Source organism: Streptopelia decaocto (genome assembly GCF_964273445.1).
Source record: "Streptopelia decaocto genome assembly, chromosome: 30".
Classification (NCBI taxonomy): Eukaryota; Metazoa; Chordata; class Aves; order Columbiformes; family Columbidae; genus Streptopelia; species Streptopelia decaocto.
In genome coordinates, this window is record NC_138685.1 from 24,055 (window position 1) to 44,898 (window position 20,844).

The 20,844-nt window shown below is 63.6% G+C and overlaps 5 protein-coding genes and 1 long non-coding RNA gene across 7 annotated transcripts in view; 2 read left to right on the plus strand and 4 right to left on the minus strand.

Annotated features, from left to right (window-relative positions):
• Positions 1-114: 114 nt before the first annotated feature.
• Positions 115-7,351, minus strand: NKPD1 (NTPase KAP family P-loop domain containing 1). 2 transcript variants are annotated; one of them, XR_014186117.1, is made up of 5 exons: positions 7,271-7,351; positions 5,724-5,895; positions 4,161-4,292; positions 918-2,748; positions 115-133 (listed from the first exon to the last, which is right to left on the minus strand). XR_014186117.1 is itself a non-coding variant. In XM_082074018.1 (4 exons), exons 1-4 carry the CDS (start codon positions 7,292-7,294, stop codon positions 1,115-1,117), a joined length of 1,962 nt encoding a protein of 653 aa, XP_081930144.1. In that variant the 5' UTR covers positions 7,295-7,351; the 3' UTR covers positions 867-1,114. The 2 variants fall into 2 exon arrangements, 1 of the variants encoding a protein (XP_081930144.1); XM_082074018.1 differs by lacking the exon at positions 115-133 and having other exon boundaries at positions 867-2,748.
• An 801-nt stretch (positions 7,352-8,152) lies between these two features.
• On the plus strand, positions 8,153-9,918 carry BLOC1S3 (biogenesis of lysosomal organelles complex 1 subunit 3). The gene is made up of 2 exons (XM_082074014.1): positions 8,153-8,214; positions 9,063-9,918. The coding sequence occupies exon 2, from the start codon at positions 9,066-9,068 to the stop codon at positions 9,546-9,548; it is 483 nt and encodes a 160-aa protein (XP_081930140.1). The 5' UTR covers positions 8,153-8,214; positions 9,063-9,065; the 3' UTR covers positions 9,549-9,918.
• A 270-nt stretch (positions 9,919-10,188) lies between these two features.
• On the minus strand, positions 10,189-11,114 carry LOC309450855. Its single transcript, XR_014186116.1, has 3 exons — positions 10,846-11,114; positions 10,567-10,791; positions 10,189-10,512 (listed from the first exon to the last, which is right to left on the minus strand). It is a non-coding gene; the product is annotated as an uncharacterized lncRNA (long non-coding RNA).
• Positions 11,115-11,256: 142 nt separating this feature from the next.
• CCDC61 (coiled-coil domain containing 61) lies at positions 11,257-18,767 on the minus strand. The gene is made up of 14 exons (XM_082074019.1): positions 18,760-18,767; positions 17,837-17,988; positions 17,662-17,744; positions 16,508-16,665; positions 16,345-16,419; positions 16,164-16,260; positions 15,317-15,399; positions 15,154-15,230; positions 12,988-13,066; positions 12,804-12,868; positions 11,831-11,900; positions 11,683-11,734; positions 11,552-11,600; positions 11,257-11,450 (listed from the first exon to the last, which is right to left on the minus strand). Exons 2-14 carry the CDS (start codon positions 17,982-17,984, stop codon positions 11,365-11,367), a joined length of 1,122 nt encoding a protein of 373 aa, XP_081930145.1. The 5' UTR covers positions 17,985-17,988; positions 18,760-18,767; the 3' UTR covers positions 11,257-11,364.
• A 276-nt stretch (positions 18,768-19,043) lies between these two features.
• On the plus strand, positions 19,044-20,824 carry LOC309450849 (interferon regulatory factor 2-binding protein 1-like; the record flags this gene model as incomplete). Its single annotated transcript, XM_082074009.1, is given in 3 exon segments — positions 19,044-19,658; positions 19,702-19,754; positions 19,757-20,824. Coding segments are annotated over 3 exon segments (1,434 nt in total). The 5' UTR covers positions 19,044-19,345.
• DMPK (DM1 protein kinase) overlaps positions 20,821-20,844 on the minus strand; it is a gene marked incomplete at its 3' end in the record, with an annotated part of 15,587 nt that continues 15,563 nt past the window's right edge. The window contains exon 8 of the mRNA XM_082074010.1: positions 20,821-20,839. Within this exon, the coding sequence (XP_081930136.1) occupies positions 20,821-20,839 (19 nt within the window). The remainder of the gene's footprint in view (positions 20,840-20,844) is intronic.

Here is a 20,844-nt window from a genome sequence, read left to right on the forward strand (position 1 = left end):
ATTGGGGTCACCCGGACGCCGGGGTCCCTGCCATGGTGACCCCCCCGCCAAGAGATGATGGAGCGGGAGGTTGAACTGGTTAAACTGGTTTATTATGGGACGACCCCCCCTTGTGTGGTCGTGGGGACACAACCTGGGGGTGTCACCGGGGCGGGTAATTGGGGTCACCCGGACGCCGGGGTCCCTGCAACGGTGACCCCCCCGCCAAGAGATGATGGAGCGGGAGGTTGAACTGGTTAAACTGGTTTATTATGGGACGACCCCCCCTTGTATGGTCGTGGGGACGCAACCTGGGGGTGTCACCGGGGCGGGTAATTGGGGTCACCCGGACGCCGGGGTCCCTGCGATGGTGACCCCCCCGCCAAGAGATGATGGAGCGGGAGGTTGAACTGGTTAAACTGGTTTATTATGGGACGACCCCCCCTTGTGTGGTCGTGGGGACGCAACCTGGGGGTGTCACCGGGGTGGGTAATTGGGGTCACCCAGACGCCGGGGTCCCTGCAACGGTGACCCCCCCGCCAAGAGATGATGGAGCGGGAGGTTGAACTGGTTAAACTGGTTTATTATGGGACGACCCCCCCTTGTATGGTCGTGGGGACGCAACCTGGGGGTGTCACCGGGGTGGGTAATTGGGGTCACCCGGATGCCGGGGTCCCTGCAACGGTGACCCCCCCGCCAAGAGATGGAGCGGGAGGTTGAACTGGTTAAACTGGTTTATTATGGGACGACCCCCCCCTTGTATGGTCGTGGGGACGCAACCTGGGGGTGTCACCGGGGCGGGTAATTGGGGTCACCCGGACGCCGGGGTCCCTGCGATGGTGACCCCCCCGCCAAGAGATGATGGAGCGGGAGGTTGAACTGGTTAAACTGGTTTATTATGGGACGACCCCCCCCTTGTATGGTCGTGGGGACGCAACCTGGGGGTGTCACCGGGGCGGGTAATTGGGGTCACCCGGACGCCGGGGTCCCCGCGATGGCGACACCCCCGCCATGGTCACCTCGGGTTGTCCCCTGTCACCCCAGTGCGTTGTCACCTCCCCTTAGAGACACCAAATCCACGAGGGGGACACCGCGGCGTCACCGCCGCCCGAGTCCGTTTTGGGGAGGGGGGTTCTCACTCGGGGTGGGGACACTGGACGCCGCGGGACACGGCGCCGCCGGATTTCTTGAGCCCGTCGATGCCGCGCAGGAGCCCCATTTTGCGGCGGATGGAGTGGTCCAGGTTGACGGTGACACCGAGGAGGACCCGCGCGTCACCGGCGGTGAAGGGGAAATCACGCGCGAGGAAGACGCGGAACAACTCGGGGTCCCCATCCAACCCCAAGACGTTCCTGAGCGGTTGCCTCAGGGCGCTCAGCTCCGCCGCCGTCTCTTGGAAAACGCTCCACAAAGACCTCCCGGCCAAATCCGGCGCCGCTCGGCGCTGCCACGCGTCCTCCAGGCATCGCAACACCCAACTCAACCGGCACGGCCACCCGTCGGCCATCACCACCCAGGCGGCGGCCGCGCGCGGCGACACGGAGGCGCCGGAGCCGCGGTGCAGGAGCAACCGGATGGTGATGGGGATGGTGTTGACGATGCGGCGCACGTGCGCGGCGCTGCTGGGCACGTAGGCGGCCAACGGGTCGGCGGCGTCGTGGAGGCAGCGGAACGCCTCGTGGATGTAAAGCACCGCGGCCGCGTCCAGCTCGCGGTGATCGGCAACGGCGCCGGAGCCGCACTTGGCGCGGCGCCGCTGCTCCACGTTGCCGGTGATGATGCGGTACATTAAATCCTCCCGCGTTTGCACGGCGGCTTCGAGGCAACTCAAGCGCGATCGGGCGCCCATCTCCGGGATGGAGAACGGCAACGTGACCGTCCGGCTCAAGTATAGGTACCCGCTGTCCGCCATCCCCTTCATGCAGCTGCTCTGCTCCAAACAGGGGACGATGACGCTGGGATCCACGGCGAGGATGAAGATGAAGGGCGTGTTGGCTCTGGAAAGCAACGTATTCATGGCGTTGAGGACGCCGGCGACTTTCTCCGGGTAACACGTGTCCAAGCTGGTGATTTCCAGCACCACGCGGAACCGGCGCCGCTCGAAGATCTCCATGAACGCCAAAAAGTCCAGCAGCGCCTCCACCTCCCGCCGCACTTTGCTCATGAAACCCAACTGCCCGGCGAACTTGTCGCTGTTGGTCAACTGCTCGATCTTGTGTTTTTGGCTGATCAAGACGTGCTTGAGCACCGAGAAAGCGCCGAGGATCAGGCTGGAGCTGGAGACCGACGTGATGGCGCCGCCAACCACCTTGAGCACCTGGTGCTCCTTGAGGTGCGGCAACAACAGGGCCACCAACAGGATGGTGACGCCGATGACGAGGACGGCGACGACGCCCCAAAGCTTGAGGCAGGCGCCGCGTTTCAGGACCCACTCGCGCTGGCTGAAGCCGTCGGCGAAACGCGGCCGCGTCCCCATCACCCGGTAGACGCCGAGGGGCACGGCGCCGAAATGCTGCCGGACGGTGTCGCATAAGGTTGTCACCAAGCCGGCCCAGAGCTTGTCGCAACCGGCGAATTGCCAGGCGCTGAAGCGGACGAAGAGGAAGCGGATGTTCTTGCGGCGGAGGTGGCTCTCGGTGACCACCGGGCGGTAAAAGGCCAGTAGCCAGAGGGCTTGCAGGAGCCCCCAGCCGTGGGGGGAGCGAGGGGGTTGGTGGCCGCGGCGGCGCGCCGAGTCTTCGCGCCGGGTCATTTCTTGGCGCATGAAGGCTGGGGGGGGACAATGGGTGGGGGTCAGGGGGGTGGGGGGTAATGGGGGGGCGGTGGGGACACGGGGATGAGGAGAGTGGGGGGATATGGGAGGACAATGGCATGGACTAGGGTGCAGTGGAATGGACTGGGATGGACTGGGGTGGACTGAGCCGGACTGGGGATGCACTGGGATGGACTGAGACGGACTGGAGTGCACTGGGATGGACTGGGATGGACTGGGGACACACTGGGGTGCACTGGGATGGACTGGGATGCACTGGGATGGACTGAGATGGACTGGAGTGCACTGGGATGGACTGGGATGGACTGAACCGGACTGGGGACGCACTGGGGTGCACTGGGATGGACTGGGATGCACTGGGATGGACTGAACCGGACTGGAGTGCACTGGGATGGACTGGGATGGACTGAACCGGACTGGGGACGCACTGGGGTGCACTGGGATGGACTGGGATGCACTGGAATGGACTGAGATACACTGGGATGGACTGGGATGGACTGAGACTGACTGGGGATGGACTGGGATGGACTGAGACGGACTGGGGATGGACTGGGATGGACTGAGACGGACTGGGGATGCACTGGGATGGACTAGGATGGACTGGGATGGACTGAGATGCACTGAGGTGCACTGGAATGGACTGGGATGGACTAGGATGGACTGGGATGCACTGGCATGGACTGGGATGGACTGGGGTGGACTGGGATGGACTGAGACGGACTGGAGTGCACTGGGATGGACTGGAGTGCACTGGGATGGACTGGGATGGACTGGGATGGACTGGGGATGCACTGGGATGGACTGGGGTGGACTGGAATGGACTGAAATGGACTGGGATGGACTGGGATGGACTGGGATGGATGGAGACAGACTGAGGTGCCCTGGGATGGACTGGGGTGGACTGGAATGGACTGGGATAGACCGGGGTGCACTGGTATGGACTGGGATAGACCGGGGTGCACTGGGATGGACTGAGATACACTGGGATGGACTAGGATGGACTGGGATGGACTAGGATGGACTGGGATGGACTGAGATGGACTGGGGATGGACTGGGATGGACTAGGATGGACTGGGATGGATTGAGCCGGACTGGGGTGGACTGGGATGGACTGAGACGGACTGGGGATGCACTGGGATGGACTGGGATGCACTGGGATGGACTGGAATGGACTGAAACAGACTGGGGATGGACTGGGATGGACTAGGATGGACTGGGATGGATTGAGCCGGACTGGGGTGGACTGGGATGGACTGAGACGGACTGGGAATGCACTGGAATGGACTGGGGTGCACTGGTGTGCACTGGGATGGACTGAGGTGGACTGGGATGGACTGAGGTGGACTGGGGTGCACTGGAATGGACTGGGGTGGACTGGTGTCCCCGCGGCGTCCCCATGGCACCCACCGGTGACCTTGTCGAGCAGCGCGTAGAGCCGGTGGCCGCAGGGCGCGTAGAAGCCCACGGTGACCGGGGTGGCGGCGTGGCACAGCGTCTTGGACAGGCAGCGGCAGTACACGTCGTCCTCCGTCAGCGCCGCTGGAACGGGACAGGGGGACAGCGGTGACACCGCGGCTGGGACCGACTGGGGTGGACTGGGGTGGACTGGGATGGACTGGGATGGACTTTGGGGATGGACTGGGGTGGGCTGGGATGGACTGGGATGGACTGGGATAATGGGGTGGGATGGGATGGACTGGGATGGACTGGGGTGGACCGAGATGGACTTTGGGGATGGACTGGGGTGGACTGGGATGGACTTTGGGGATGGACTGGGATGGACTGGAATGGACTGGGGTGGACCGAGATGGACTTTGGGGATGGACTGGGGTGGACTGGGAAGGACTGGGATGGACTTTGGGGATGGACTGGGATGGACTGGAATGGACTGGGGTGGACCGAGATGGACTTTGGGGATGGACTGGGGTGGACTGGGATGGACTTTGGGGATGGACTGGGATGGACTGGAATGGACTGGGGTGGACCGAGATGGACTGGGGTGGACTGGGGTGGACTGGGATGGACTGGGATGGACTGGGATGGATTGGGGATGGACTGGGGTGGACTGGGATGGACTGGGATGGACTGGGATGGGGATAATGGGCTGGGATGGGTGGACTGGGATGGACTGGGATGGACTTTGGGGATGGACTGGGGTGGACTTTGGGGATGGACTGGGGTGGGCTGGGATGGACTGGGATGGACTGGGATAATGGGGTGGGATGGGATGGACTGGGATGGGGATAATGGGGTGGGACAGGGATGGACTGGGGTGGGCTGGGATGGGGACAATGGGGTGGGATGGGTGGACTGGGATGGACTGGGGATAATGGGCTGGGATGGGTGGACTGGGGTAGACTGGGATGGACTGGGATGGACTTTGGGGATGGGCTGGGATGGACTGGGATGGACTGGGGTGGGGATAATGGGCTGGGATGGACTGGGATGGGCTGGGATGGACTGGGATGGACTGGAATGGACTGGGGTGGACCGAGATGGACTGGGGTGGACTGGGATGGACTGGGATGGACTGGGATGGACTGGGATGGATTGGGGATGGACTGGGGTGGGATGGGATGGGCTGGGATGGACTGGGATGGGGACAATGGGGTGGGATGGGTGGACTGGGATGGACTGGGGATTATGGGCTGGGATGGGTGGACTGGGGTAGACTGGGATGGACTGGGATGGACTTTGGGGATGGGCTGGGATGGACTGGGATGGACTGGGGTGGGGATAATGGGCTGGGATGGGTGGACTGGGATGGACTGGGATAGACTGGGATGGACTTTGGGGATGGACTGGGATGGGCTGGGATGGACTTTGGGGATGGACTGTCCCCATTGCCCCCCAATGTCCCTGTCCCCCCCACTGTCCCCATTGCCCCGCTCTGTCCCCATTGCGCCCCACTGTCCCTGTCCCCACTGTCCCCATTGTCCCCCCCATCCCTGTCCCCCCGTGTCCCCGTACCTGGGTGCTGGCCGGGCTGCCCGTCGCCGTTGCCGCCGTTGCCGCCGTGGTGGCCGTGGTGGCCGCAGTGGCCGCTGTCATTGTCCCTTTCCGGGCACAGACAGGCCAGCCGCTCCTCGCTGCAGCCGGGGGGTCCCGCGGGGCCCCCCCCGCACACGGACACACACACAGACTGGGGACATGGGGACTGTCATTGTCACTGGCCCTGGCCCCATGTCCCCATCCCCACGTCCCCATGTCCCCATCCCCATGTCCCCATCCCCATGTCCCTGTCCTCATGACCCCATCCCCATGTCCCTGTCCCATGTCCCCATGTCCCCGTCCCCATGACCCCATCCCCACGTCCCCATGTCCCCGTCCCCATGTCCCTGTCTCCACCCCCGTGTCTCCACCCCCGTGTCCCCATCCCCGTGTCCCCATCCCCGTGTCCCCATCCCCATGTCGCTGTCCCCATCCCCATGTCTCCCATCCCTGTCCCATGTCCCATCCTCATGTCCTTGTCCTCATCCCCATGTCCCTGTCCCCATGTCCCCGTCCCCATGTCCCCATGTCCCCATGTCCCCATCCCACGTCCCCATCCCCATGTCCCATCCTCGTGTCCTTGTCCTCATCCCATGTCCCTGTCCCCATGTCCCCATCCCATCCCCATGTCCCCATCCCATCCCCATGTCCCTATCCCTGTCCCATGTCCCTGTCTATGTCCCCACGTCCCCATCCCCGTGTCCCCATCCCCATGTCCCCATGTCCCGTCCTCATCCCCATGTCCCTGTCCCCATGTCCCTGTCCCCAACCCCATGTCCCCGTCCCCATGTCCCCATGTCTCATTCTCATGTCCCCATCCCCATGTCCCATCCTCATGTCCCCATCCCATCCCCATGTCCCCATCCATGTCTCTATGTCCCGTCCCCATGTCCCCATCCCCATGTCCCCATCCCTATCCCCATGTCCCTATCCCTGTCCCATGTCCCTGTCTATGTCCCCATGTCCCCATTCCCATGTCCCCATCCCCATGTCCCATCCTCATGTCCTTGTCCTCATCCCCATGTCCCTGTCCCATGTCCCTGTCCCCATGTCCCCATCCCATCCCCATGTCCCCGTTCCCATGTCCCCATCCATGTCTCTATGTCCTGTCCCCATCCTTATGTCCCCATCCCCATGTCCCATCCTCATGTCCCTGTCCCAATGTCCCCATCCCCATGTCCCATCCTCATGTCCTTGTCCTCGTCCCCATGTCCCCGTCCCCATGTCCCTGTCCCATGTCCCTGTCCCCATGTCCCTGTCCTCATCCCCATGTCCCCATCCCATCCCCATGTCCCCATCCATGTCCCTATGTCCCGTCCCCATGTCCCCATCCCCATGTCCCCATCCCCATGTCCCCATCCCCATGTCCCCATCCCTGTCTATGTCCCCATGTCCGTGTCTATGTCTCCATGTCCCCACCCCCATGTCCCCATCCCCACGTCCCTGTCCCCACCCCCATGTCCCCATCCCTGTCCCCATGTCCCTGTCTATGTCCCCACGTCCCCATCCCTGTCCCCATGTCCTACCCCGGCCGGCGCCCCCGGCTCCATCCCTCCTCCTGGGACCGATCCCGGCTCCTCCGCCGCCGCTTTTATAGCGGGTGGGGCCCCCCCCCGCCCCCGGAGGAAACAATTAATGAATTAGCTAATTAACGCGGGGCAGAAGTTCCGGCCGCACCGCGGGAGAGCCCTGAGTCAGCGCCCAGAGACGCCCGGGTGGCCCCAGCAGGGACACGGGGGACATGGAGGGGACATGGGGGACATGGAGGGGACATGGGGGACATGGGGAGGGACATGGAGGGGACATGGCGGGGACTGAGGGGACATGGGGGACACGGGGACCCCCATCAGGAGCCAGAGCCCATTGGACAGCGCTGCTGGTGACACGGCGCGGCCACCGCGGTGACATGGAGGTGACATGGAGGTGACATCGCTCTGGCGTCGCCGCCGCTTCCTGTGGCTCCTGCCAGAGGAACCTGCTGGTCCGGGGGACAGGTGGCACCTGCCAGCCACACCAGCGCGGGTGACACCGGCCACCAGTGTGGGTGACACTGGCCACCAGTGTGGGTGACACCAGCCACTAGGATGGGTGACACTGGCAACCCCCCACCCCAAGTGGGGGTTTGAACCCCAAAACCAGCTCCTACATTGGGGACAGGGGACACCAGGGGCCATCCCAGTGTCCTCGTCACCCCGGTCCCCTCCCAGTTCCCCCCAGTGTCCCCAATTCCCCCCGCAATGTCCCCAATTACCCCCCCCCAGTGCCATTCCCGCAGCGCGCCCCCGCCGCTCCGCCAGGGGGCAGAGCGCACTGCCCTACTCTCCCCGTCCCGCGCATGCGCCTTGGCGCCGCGCAGCCCCACCCGGGCGCCGCCATATTTAGTGTGGGCGACTTCCCGATTTGGCGGCTGGGCGTGCCACGTGACGCGGCGCTCCCGCGTCATGTGAGCAGCGGCGGCGGCGGGAAGGAGGTGGGAGATTTGGGGGGTCCCGGGGGGTCCTGGGGGGTCCTGGGGGGAGGGAGGGGCCGGAGCGGGAGGGTCTGGGGTCGCCGTGGGGAGGGGAAGCCCGGGGGGGGCGCGGTTTAGGGGTCCCCGTGGGTGTTCCCGGGTGGGGAGGGGGGATGGGCGTAGGTTGGGGGGGGATTTGGGGGGTCCACGTGGAGTTGGGGGTACGGGGGGTGTGAGGATGGAGCGGGGGGGGGGTCATTGGGGGGGTCCAGCCCCGGGGGGGGGCCACTAGGGGATATGGGGGTCACTGGGGGGGGGGGGGGGCAGCCCCAGGGGGGGGATCACTGTGGGGTTTGGGGGTCACTGGGGGTTGTTGGGGGTCACTGGGGGGGGGGGAGGGGGTCCAGCCCCAGGGGGGGGGTCACTGGGGGATATGGGGGTTACTGGGGGGTGGGGGGTCATTGGGGGGGGGGGGGGTCCAGCCCCAGGGGGGGGTCACTGGGAGATATGGGGGTTACTGGGGGGGTTGGGGGTCACTGGGTGATATGGGGGTTATTGGGGGGCTTGGGGGTCACTGTGGGGGGGGGGGGGTCCAGCCCCGGGGGGGGGGGTCACTGGGGGATATGGGGGTCACTGTGGGGGGGGGGGTCCAGCCCCAGGGGGGGGGGTCACTGGGGGATATGGGGGTCACTGGGGGGGGGGGGGGGGGCGGTCCAGTCCCAGGGGGGGGTCACTGGGGGATATGGGGGTTACTGGGGGGTTGGGGGTCATTGGGGGGGTCCAGCCCCGGGGGGGGGGGTCACTGGGGGTTTGGGGGTCACTGTGGGGGGGGTCCATCCCCCTGACCCCCCCCATTCCCCCCCCCCCAGGCCATGTCCGTCCCCCCCCGCTCCCCCAGGGTGGTCCCGGGCGAAGCCTCCGAAAGCGACTCCGACCCGGAGCTCCCGGGGGGGGTCCCCGGGGGGGGGGTCTCCGGGCTGAAGGTCCCGGGCGAAGCCTCCGAAACGGACGATGATGATGATGATGATGAAGATTCAACGGGGGGGGGCAAACCAGCCCCCCCCCACCGTGAATTGGATGAAGGGTCCCGGGGGGGGGTCCCGTCGCTGTTCCAGCAGCGGTTGCGGGGGGGGGCGGGGCGGTTGCGGGGGGCGGTGGGCGGGGCGGTGCGGGGGGGGTGGGGGGCGGCCTCCCGCCGCTTGGGGGCGCTGGCGGGGCGGCTGGGGCGCGCGCAGGCGGCGGCGGCCGCGGTGACGCACGGGCTGCGCGAGGCGCGCCGGGACCTGCGCCACCTGGCGGACACCGTGGACATCGTGGTGGCGTGTCGGCTGCTGCCCGAGATCCACGGGGTGTGACAATGGGGACAATGGGGACATGGGGACATCGTGGTGGCGTGTCGGCTGCTGCCCGAGATCCACGGGGTGTGACAATGGGGACATGGGGACAGCAATGGGGACATGGGGACATCGTGGTGGCGTGTCGGCTGCTGCCCGAGATCCACGGGGTGTGACCGTGGGGACAATGGGGACACGGGGACAGCAATGGGGACATGGGGACAGCAATGGGGACATGGGGACAGCGATGGGGACATCGTGGTGGCGTGTCGGCTGCTGCCCGAGATCCACGGGGTGTGACCGTGGGGACAATGGGGACACGGGGACAGCAATGGGGACATGGGGACATCGTGGTGGCGTGTCGGCTGCTGCCCGAGATCCACGGGGTGTGACCGTGGGGACAATGGGGACACGGGGACAGCGATGGGGACATGGGGACAGCGATGGGATTGTCACCTGCTGCCTGAGACCAATGGGATGTGACCATGGGGACAATGGGGACAGCGGTGGGGACACGGGGACAGCGATGGGGACATGGGGACAGCAATGGGATTGTCACCTGCTGCCCGAGATCAATGGGGTGTGACAATGGGGACAATGGGGACAATGGGGGACAGGGACACTGGGGGGGATGAGGGGACAATAGGGGACAGCGATGGGGACACGGGGACAGCGATGGGGACATGGGGACATCAATGGGATTGTCACCTGCTGCCTGAGACCAATGGGATGTGACGTGGGGACATCAACGGGATTGTCACCTGCTGCCCGAGATCAATGGGATGTGACATGGGGACATCAATGGGATTGTCACCTGCTGCCTGAGATCAATGGGATGTGACATGGGGACATCAATGGGGACATCAATGGGATTGTCACCTGCTGCCCAAGATCAATGGGATGTGACATGGGGACAGCAATGGGATTGTCACCTGCTTCCTGAGATCAATGGGATGTGACATGGGGACATCAACGGGATTGTCACCTGCTGCCTGAGACCAATGGGATGTGACATGGGGACATCGTGATGGATTGTCACCTGCTGCCCGAGATCAATGGGATGTGACATGGGGACAGCAATGGGATTGTCACCTGCTGCCCGAGATCAATGGGATGTGACATGGGGACATCGTGATGGATTGTCACCTGCTGCACGAGATCAATGGGATGTGACTTGGGGACATCAATGGGGACATCAATGGGATTGTCACCTGCTCTCCGAGATCAATGGGATGTGACATGGGGACAGCAATGGGATTGTCACCTGCTGCCCAAGATCAATGGGACGTGACATGGGGACATCGTGATGGATTGTCACCTGCTCTCCGAGATCAATGGGATGTGACATGGGGACATCAACGGGATTGTCACCTGCTCCTGGAGACCAATGGGATGTGACATGGGGACATCAACGGGATTGTCACCTGCTGCCTGAGACCAATGGGATGTGACATGGGGACATCAATGGGGACATCAATGGGATTGTCACCTGCTGCCCGAGATCAATGGGATGCCACCGTTGTCCCCAAACGCCACCATTGTCCCCAAACGCCACCACTTTGCCATGAGGCTGAATAAAGCCCTGGAGGTGACAGAACCGGCGCCGTGGGGACATCGGTGTCACCATGGGGGGGGGGGACGGGGACACCTCGGGGTGTCCCCCCCACTGTGTCCCCAGCAGGAGGACACGGGGTGGGGGACATGGGGACACAAGAGGCGATGTGGTCACACCAGGGTTTATTGGGGGGAATAGGGGGATATGGGGGGGACATGGGGACACGGGGGGGACATGGGGACACGGGGGGGACATGGGGACACGGGGGGGGACATTGGGATGTCACCGTGTCCCCAACCGCTCCATATACTCCTGCAGCGCCCGCAGCCGCGCGTCGATCTCGGCCAAGGGCTCCTCATCCCGATTCTCTTTTGGGGTGGGGGGGGGGGGCGCAGAAAATGGGGTGAAAAAGGCCAAAATTGGGGTGGGGGGCACCCCAAAAAATAAGGGGGGACACACACAGTCTCACCTTTCCCGGGGCGCTTGGTGGCACCTGCGAGTGGGGACGGGAGGGTGGCCTGGGGGGGGTGACAGTGGCATTTGGGGGGTGTCCCTAAACCCCAAAGTGGGGGGGACACACATTGGGGGGGGGTCACTCACGGGTCCATTGCAGGATGAGGCGCTCAAGGGTCTGCGGGTGACGCTCCTGCCCCTGTTTTTGGGGGTGATGGGGGGGGGGGGGTCAGGGTGTTGGGGGGACACCTGGGTGTCCTTGTCACCCCCCCTTGGGTCCCCCCCCCATTGTCACCTGGGTTTGGGGGGGTCGGTGACGGTGCTGCCGGAGCTCAGGGCCGAGTGGCGGCTCCGGACGCTTTCGGCTGCGGGGAGGAATTTGGGGGGGTCAGGGAGCCCCCCAGGACCCATGGGAGCCCCCCAGCACCCACAGCTGCCCCCCAGGACCCCTAGGTACCCCCCAGGACCCACAGCTGCCCCATAAGACCCATGGGTGTCCCCCAGGACCCACAGTTGCCCCCAGCACCCACAGCTGCCCCATAAGACCCATGGGTGTCCCCCAGGACCCATGGGAGCCCCCCAGCACCCATGGAAACCCCCAGCACCCACAGTTGCCCCATAGGACTCATGGGTGCCCCCTAGGACCAATGGGAGCCCCCCCAGGACTCACAGATGCCCCCAGGACCCACAGCTGCCCCATAGGACCCATGGGTGCCCCCCAGGACCCAGAGCTGCCCCATAAGACCAATGGGTGCCCCCCAGGACCCACAACTGCCCCATAAGACCCATGGGTGCCCCCCAGGACCCACAGTTGCCCCCAGCACCCACAGCTGCCCCATAAGACCAATGAGTGCCCCCCAGGACCCACAACTGCCCCATAAGACCCATGGGTGCCCCCCAGGACCCGCAGTTGCCCCCAGCACCCACAGCTGCCCCATAGGACCCATGGGTGCCCCCCAGGACCCACAGCTGCCCCATAGGACCTATGGGTGTCCCCCAGGACCCATGGGAGCCCCCAGCACCCATGGGAAACCCCCAGCACCCACAGTTGCCCCCAGGACCCACAGCTGCCCCCTAGGACCAATGGGTGCCCCCCAGCACCCACAGCTGCCCCCAGCACCCACAGCTGTCCCATAGGACCAATGGGTGCCCCCCAGGACCCACAGCTGCCCCATAGGACCCCTGGGTACCCCCCAGGACCCACATCTGCCCCCTAGGACCAATGGGAGCCCCCCAGCACCCCCGGGTGCCCCCCGCACCCCACTCACCCGAGGAGCTGCGCCCGCGGCTCCGCGCCGGGCTGGCGCTGCCGAAAGCCGCCCGGTGCCGCCGGCTGCACCCAAGGGAGACATGGAGGGGGGGACACACCCACGGTGAGGGCTTTGGGGTGTCCCCACGTGTCCCCACGCGCAGGGAGGGGACAGCGGTGGTGACAACGGCGTCACCTCTTACTTTTGGAGGTCGATCTCCTGCTGCCGGCGCTGCCGGGAACGCACGAACGCCGTGGGGTCGAAGCGCGGCGGGCGGGACACTGGGGGGGACAAAGATGGGGACAACCGGGGGCCTTAATTGGGCGAAATAATCAAGTTGCGCTGATTAAATGATAACGAGCGCGTCGCGAGGTCACCGAGGGGATGGTGACGTTGAGTTGGCGACACAGATGGGATGGTGAGAATATAGAGGGGGTTGATGTCACCCAGTGGGGCTTGATGTCACCCAATGGGACTTGATGTCACCAAATGGACGGTGACATCAAATTGGCAACACGGATGGGATGCTGAGAATATAGAGGGGGTTGATGTCACCGAATGGTGACATCATGGGGCTTGATGTCACCAAATGGATGGTGACATTGAATTGGCGACACAGATGGGATGCTGAGAATATAGAGGACCTTGATGCCACCAAACGGATGGTGACATTGAGTTGGTGACACAGATGGGATGGTGAGAATAGAGGGGGTTGATGTCACCAAATGGATGGTGACATTGAATTGGCGACAAAGATGGGATGGTGAGAATATAGAGGGGGTTGATGTCACCGAATGGGACTTGATGTCACCAAATGGACGGTGACATTGAATTGGTGACACGGATGGGATGCTGAGAATATAGAGGGGGTTGATGTCACCAAATGGATGGTGACATTGAATTGGCAACACAGATGGGATGCTGAGAATATAGAGGGGGTTGATGTCACCAAATGGACGGTGACATTGAATTGGTGACACGGATGGGTGCTGAGAATAGAGGGGGTTGGTGTCACCCAATGGGGCTTGATGTCATCAAACAGATGGTGACATCAAATTGGCGACACAGATGGGATGGTGAGAATATCAAGGGGGTTGATGTCACCAAATGGATGGTGACATCGAGTTGGTGACACGGATGGGATGCTGAGAATAGAGGGGATTGGTGTCACCCAATGGGGCTTGATGTCACCCAATGGGACTTGATGTCACCAAATGGACGGTGACATCAAATTGGCGACACGGATGGGATGCTGAGAATAGAGGGGGTTGATGTCACCCAATGGGACTTGATGTCACCAAATGGATGGTGACATTGAGTTGGCGACATGGAGAGGATGCTGAGAATATAGAGGAGCTTGATGTCACCAAACGGATGGTGACATTGAGTAGGTGACACAGATGGGATGGTGAGAATATAGAGGGGTTGATGTCACCAAATGGACGGTGACATTGAGTTGGCGACACAGATGGGATGCTGAGAATATAGAGGGGGTTGATGTCACCGAATGGGACTTGATGTCACCAAATGGACGGTGACATTGAATTGGTGACACGGATGGGATGCTGAGAATATAGAGGGGGTTGATGTCACCCAATGGGGCTTGATGTCACCAAATGGATGGTGACATTGAGTTGGCGACATGGAGAGGATGCTGAGAATATAGAGGAGCTTGATGTCACCAAACGGATGGTGACATTGAGTAGGTGACACAGATGGGATGGTGAGAATATAGAGGGGTTGATGTCACCAAATGGACGGTGACATTGAATTGGCGACACAGATGGGATGCTGAGAATAGAGGGGGTTGATGTCACCAAATGGATGGTGACATCGAATTGGCGACACAGATGGGATGCTGAGAATAGAGGGGGTTGATGTCACCAAATGGATGGTGACATCGAATTGGTGACATGGAGAGGATGCTGAGAATATAGAGGGGGTTGATGTCACCAAACGGATGGTGACATTGGTGACATGGACAGGATGGTGAGAATAGAGGGGGTTGACGTCACCAAATGGACGGTGACATTGAATTGGCGACACAGATGGGATGCTGAGAATAGAGGGGGTTGATGTCACCAAATGGATGGTGACATTGAATTGGTGACACGGATGGGATGCTGAGAATATAGAGGGGGTTGATGTCACCAAATGGATGGTGACATCAAATTGGTGACACCGATGGGATGCTGAGAATATAGAGGGGGTTGATGTCACCAAATGGATGGTGACATCAAATTGGCGACACAGACAGGATGCTGAGAATATAGAGGGACTTGATGTCACCCAGCGGACAGGAGAGGGACAAGTAAGAGACGGACCGGACCGTGACGTCCCCCCCGGTGTCCCCCCGAGTGTCACCCACCTGCGGGTGCCGGTGCCGGCGCCGGGGGGCGGGATCCGGAGCGGGAGCGTCGCTCTGAGCCTGTGGGTGTCCGGTGGCTGCGGGGGGACCGGAGGTGTCGGGGGGGGACAAAGGGGACACAGGGGACATTGGGGGACACGGGGGGTCCCCCAAATCCTCTCACCCCCTCCTGCAGGCGCCCAGCTCGGCCGTGAGCCGCTGCACCCGCTGCTGGAGCCGCCGCTCCGACGCCTTCGCCTCGGCCAGCTGGGGGGGACAAGGACGGTTTAGGGGTGACAGGGACAGTTTGGGGGGACAGGGACAGTTTGGGGGGGACAGGGACAATTTAGAGGGGACAGGGAAAGTTTGGGGGGGGTAGCAATGGTTTAGAAGGGACAGGGACAGTTTTGAGGGGACAGGGATGGTTTGGGGGGCACAGGGAGGGTTTGGGGGGACAAGGACAGTTTAGGGGGGACAGGGACAGTTTGAGGGGGACAAGGACAGTTTGGGGGGGACAGGGAGAGTTTGGGGGGCACAGGGACTATTTAGGGGTACAGGGAGAGTTTGGGGGGGGCAGGGACAGTTTTTGGGGGACAAGGATAGTTTGGGGGGGACAAGGACGGTTTGGGGGGGACAAGGATGGTTTAGGGGGGACAGGGACGGTTTGGGGGGTACAAGGACAGTTTGGGGGGGACAAGGGCAGTTTGGGGGGGACAAGGACAGTTTGGGGAGACAGGGACGGTTTGGGGGGGACAAGGATGGTTTAGGGGGACAAGGACAGTTTAGAGGGGACAAGGATAGTTTGGGGGGGATAAGGACGGTTTAGGGGGGACAGGGATGGTTTGGGGGGGACAGAGATTTTGGGGGGGACAAAGATGGTTTGGGGGGGGCACAGAGACAGTTTAGAGGGGACAAGGATGGTCAGGGGAGACAGGGACAGTTTAGTGGGGGACAAGGACAATTTGGGGGGGACAAGGACAGTTTGGGGGTCCAGGCCCCCCCCCCGACACCCCCAGCACCCCCCAACCCACCTCATCCTCCAGGCGCCGGAGCAGCCGCCGGTGCCGCTCTCGTTCGTCCTCCAGGCGCCGCAGCGCCGCCCGCGTCTCCTCCCGCGCCCGCCGCACCCTGGGGGGGGCACAGGGGGGGTTTTGGGGTCCCCTCCTCACCCTGACCCCCCCACATCCCCAGCGGTGACACCGCGCGGCTCACTCCTCCTGCAGGCGCCGGATTTGGGGGTCCCGGTCGGGTCGCCCCACATAGGGCAGCGGCAGCGGGTAGTGGATCCTGATTGGGGGGGGGACACAACACACAAAGTGGGGGTGACAGCGGTGTCCCCAGCGCCTTGTCCCCCCCCGCAGTGTCTCTATGTCACCTGTCGAACTCCACGGAGTAGATGAGGATGAGGTAGCGCTTGGCGCGGAGCGGGGAGGCGCTTCGGGGGGGCGGCCGCGCGTCCCCCCCCATTTTTCGGGTGCGTAGGGTCTGCAGGTCTGAGAAGCTCAAGAGCTCCAGGCTCACGGACTCGCTGCCCTGGGGGGGGGGACACAGGGATCAGAAGGGACCTTCTGAGCACCCCCTTCTAACCCCCCCCAGGTCCCATTGGCTTCCTGGCCACAAGGTCTCCCATCCAAGTGCTGACCGGGGCCGACCCTGCTTAGCTTCCCAGATCAGCCATTCTCAGGGTGCTATGGGTGTATATACAAGGTCTCCCATCCAAGTGCTGACCGGGCCCGACCCTGCTTAGCTTCCCAGATCAGCCATTCTCAAGGTGCTATGGGTGTATATATTATATATACATATGATCCCCAAGTATATTGTGATAGTATCTGAACTAAACCCCTTTCCAAGGGCAGAGTAGAGGGGCAGGAGAACCTCTCTGACCTACTGCCCACCCACTTCTAACCCCCCAGGTCCCATTGGCTTCCTGGCCACAAGGTCTCCCATCCAAGTGCTGAGCGGGCCCGACCCTGCTTAGCTTCCCAAATCAGCTATTCTTATGGTGCTATGGCTATATATATTATATATATATATATGATCCCCAAGTATATCCCAGATCAGCCATTCTTAGGGTGTTATGGGTGTATATACATGGTCTCCCATCCAAGTGCTGAGCGGGGCCGACCCTGCTTAGCTTCCCAGATCAAGTGTTCTCAGGGTGTTATGGGTGTATATACAAGGTCTCCCATCCAAGTGCTGAGCGGGGCCGACCCTGCTTAGCTTCCCAGATCAGCCATTCTCAGAGTGCTATGGCTGTATACATTATATATATGTTCCCCAAGTATATACTGACAGTATCTGAACTAAACCCTTTTCTCAAGCTCATCCTGCTGTCCCCCAGGTCCCTTTTCACCGCTCTCCAATGGGTCATTCCCAACTTATACTGGGACCTGGGGTTGTTCCTGCCCAGATCCAACACCCCACTGGATACAGGACTCTGCCCCATTGACCACCACTCGTGGTCCAGTTCTGGGACCCCCCCCCCAAAAATGTTTTCCATGGGGCAGTGGGGGGGGGGCTCAGCCTCACCTGCGTCAGCGCCAGCTCCAGCATGTGGCAGAAAACGCCAAATTGCTTGAAATTCCCCGTTTTGTGGGTCAGGTCCTCGATGACTGTGGGGAGATGAGGGGGTCACTCAGCGTTCGGGCGGTGGGGGGGGGGGTGGCAAATTCAACCCCCCCCCCATACACAATGTGGGACTCACAGGCGGCGTCGAACTGGCCCCTCCAGCGGTCGCCGGTGCCGTGAGCCTCCACGGCCACGGTCAAGGTCGCGGGGGTCAAGGTCAGGCGGACGCTGTGGCCCCCGTGCCGGAAGGTACAGTCGGCTTGAAGAGACCGCGGCTCCTCCATGGCCCTGGGATTGGGGGGGGGGACCCCTGGGAGCACCCCCAGGAGTTGGGGGCACCCCCAGGAGTTGGGGGGACCCTCAGGGGTCGGGGGAACCCCCAGGAGTTGGGGGACCTCCAGAAGTTGGGGAATCCCCAGGAGTTGGGGGAAGCCCCAGGGGTTGGGGGAACCCCAGGAGTTGGGGGAACCCCCAGGAGTTGGGGGAACCCCAGGAGTTGGGGGACCCCCAGAAGTTGGGGAATCCCCAGGAGTTGGGAGCACCCCCAGGAGTTGGGGGGACCCTCAGGGGTCGGGGGAACCCCCAGGAGTTGGGGGACCCCCAGAAGTTGGGGAATCCCCAGGAGTTGGGGGACCCCCCAGGGGCTGGGGAACCCCCAGGGGCTGGGGAATCCCCAGGAGTTGGGGAATCCCCAGGAGTTGGGGGAACCCCAAAAGAGGGGACCCAGGTTTTGGGGTGGGGGGATCAGGTGGATTCTGGTTGAGGTGGGGGGGGCTGTTTGGAGGGACATGGGGCTATTTGGGGGCATAGGGATTTGGGGGGACACAGGGATTGGGGGGGGGTGTTTGGGGGGACATAGGGACCCATGGATTTGGGGGGACATAGGTCTTGGGGGGGGTGTTTGTGGGGATGGGGGTCCAGGGCTTTGGGGGGGTGTTTGGGGGGACAGAGGGACCATGGATTTGGGGGGGACACAGGGTTTTGGGGGGTGTTTGGGGGGGGGTCTGTTTTGGGGGGGGTCCCAGCCCTTGGGGCTGATGGGGGGACGCGCTCACTCACCGCGCTCCGCCACCCGCCTCGGCCGCAGCCCCGCCCCTGTGCAGCGCCATTGGCCGGCTGCTCCCCGCCCCGCCTCCTCATTGGCTCTCTCCGCCGCCTATCACCCCCCGCCCGCCTCCCTCCCGGCAGCCGTTGAGCCTCCCCGCGCAGCCGCGCCGTCCTCCCGCTGCTATTGGCTGCGGGGCGGAGCCCCACCCCCTCCCCTCCCACTCCCTCGGAGCCATTGGTTGCTGCTGCTGTCACTCATGAGACGGGGCAGAGCGACGCGCGCCTGTGGCGCCCTCCCCTGGGAAACGAGCCGCGAGTCCCGCCGCTCCCATTGGTCACCGCGTGGCCACGCCCCCTCCCATTGAGAACGACAAGCTCCCCCTCCATTCACATCGCGGCTCCATTCACCGCTCCAAGGGGGCGGAGCTCAGTGGGCGCGCCACGCAGGCGCACTGCGCTCCAACGCGGCTTTTCCCGCCCCGTCCCGGTGGCTCCGTGGGTCCCCCGGTGAGCAGCGGGACCCTCCGTGGGGACCTTGCGGGGGGCGCTGGGCTGTGAGGGGACCCTGGGAGGGCTCGTTGTCCCCCGTGTCCCCACCATGGCGTGGAGGCGACAGTGGTGCTACCTGTGCGAGCTGCCCAAGACGCCGTGGGCCGTGGTGCGGGACTTCAGCGAGGCCGTTTGCCGGGGCTGCGTCAACTTCGAGGGCACCCACCGCATCGAGCCGCTGCTGGAGGCCGCCCGGCGCTTCCGGCATCGCCGCGGGGAGACCCGGCATAACCACGGGGAGACCCGGCATGGCCATGGTGAGACCCGGCATAACCTCGGTGAGACCCGGCACGGTCACGGGGAGACCCGGCATGGCCACGGTGAGACCTCTAACAACCCCGGTGACAACCGGCACGGCCACGGTGAGACCTCCCACAACCCCGGTGACAACCGGCACAGCCACAGGTGAGACCTGGCATAACCACGGTGACATCCGGCACGGTCACCATGAGTCCTCCCACAACCCCTGGTGACAACCGGCACAAGCCACGGTGAGACCTGGCACAACCACATTGAGACCTCAAACAACCCCGGTGACAACCAGCGTGGCCACGGTGAGACCTGGCACAACCATGGTGAGACCTGGCATAACCACGGTGACATCCAGCACGGTCACCATGAGTCCTCCCACAACCCTGGTGACAACCGGCACGGCCACGGTGAGACCTGGCACAACCACAGTGAGACCTGGCATAACCCCGGTGGCATCCGGCACGGCCACGGTGAGACCTCCCACAACCCCGGTGACAACCGGCACAACCACGCTGAGACCTGGCGCAACCCCGGCGCTCTCCCCGCCCGCCCCGAGTCTCCTCCCCCGGTGCCGCAGCCGCGCGGCGCCGGCTCCCTGGCGGAGCTGAGCGCCGCCGTGCGCGGCCGCGCCGAGGCCTGGCCGGGGAAGCCGCCGGCGGTGCGGGAACACCTGGCCGCGCTCGCCGGCTGCACTCCCTTCAACGTTCGCTTCCGCAAGGACCACGCGTTGGTGGGCCGGGTGTTCGCCTTCGACGCCGCGCCCCGGCCGGGCTTCGAGTTCGAGCTCAAGCTCTTCGCCGAGTACCCGTGCGGCTCCGGTAGCGTCTACGCCGGCGTGCTCGGTTTGGCCAAACAGATGTTCCAGGATTGCCTGCGTGCGCCCAGCAAAGCCATTTCCTCTGGCTACAAGTACCTGGAGTACGAGAAGCGCCGTGGCAGCGGCGATTGGCGCCTGCTGGGCGAGCTCTTCACCGAAGCCGTCCGCTTCTTCCGCCGCCCGCCGGCGCCCGAGGCTTTGCCGCAGCGGCCGGCGCCGTTTGCCGAGGAGGGTTCGGCGATGTTGTGCTGCGGGTTGTGCCGGCGCAGGTTGGAGGACACGCATTTCGTGCAGTGCCCGGCGGTGCCGGCGCACCGGTTCTGCTTCCCGTGCTCGCGCCGAAGCATCCGGGCGCGGGGGGGGCGCGGGGGGGAGGTCAATTGTCCCAGCGGAGCCCGGTGTCCCCTCGCCGGCTCCGGCGTCCCCTGGGCGTTCATGCAGCAGGGGTCGCGGCTTTAGGGGGTCCCGCTCCCGCTTAA

Excerpts from the sequence above, each read along its gene's own strand:
- NKPD1 (XM_082074018.1), bottom strand. The coding sequence starts at position 7,294 with ATGGAGCCGGGGGCGCCGGCCGGG. Across the intron at positions 5,896-7,270 it reads AGCCGGGGGCGCCGGCCGGG|TCTGTGTGTGTGTCCGTGTG; the intron begins GTAGGACATGGG and ends CCATGTCCCCAG. Across the intron at positions 2,749-4,160 it reads GCTGCTCGACAAGGTCACCG|CCTTCATGCGCCAAGAAATG; the intron begins GTGGGTGCCATG and ends GTCCCCCCCCAG.
- BLOC1S3 (XM_082074014.1), top strand. The coding sequence starts at position 9,066 with ATGTCCGTCCCCCCCCGCTCCCCCAGGGTGGTCCCGGGCGAAGCCTCC.
- CCDC61 (XM_082074019.1), bottom strand. The coding sequence starts at position 17,984 with ATGGAGGAGCCGCGGTCTCTTCAAGCCGACTGTACCTTCCGGCACGGG. Across the intron at positions 16,261-16,344 it reads ATCCGGCGCCTGCAGGAGGA|GGTGCGGCGGGCGCGGGAGG; the intron begins GTGAGCCGCGCG and ends TGCCCCCCCCAG. Across the intron at positions 11,451-11,551 it reads CACCAAGCGCCCCGGGAAAG|AGAATCGGGATGAGGAGCCC; the intron begins GTGAGACTGTGT and ends CCACCCCAAAAG.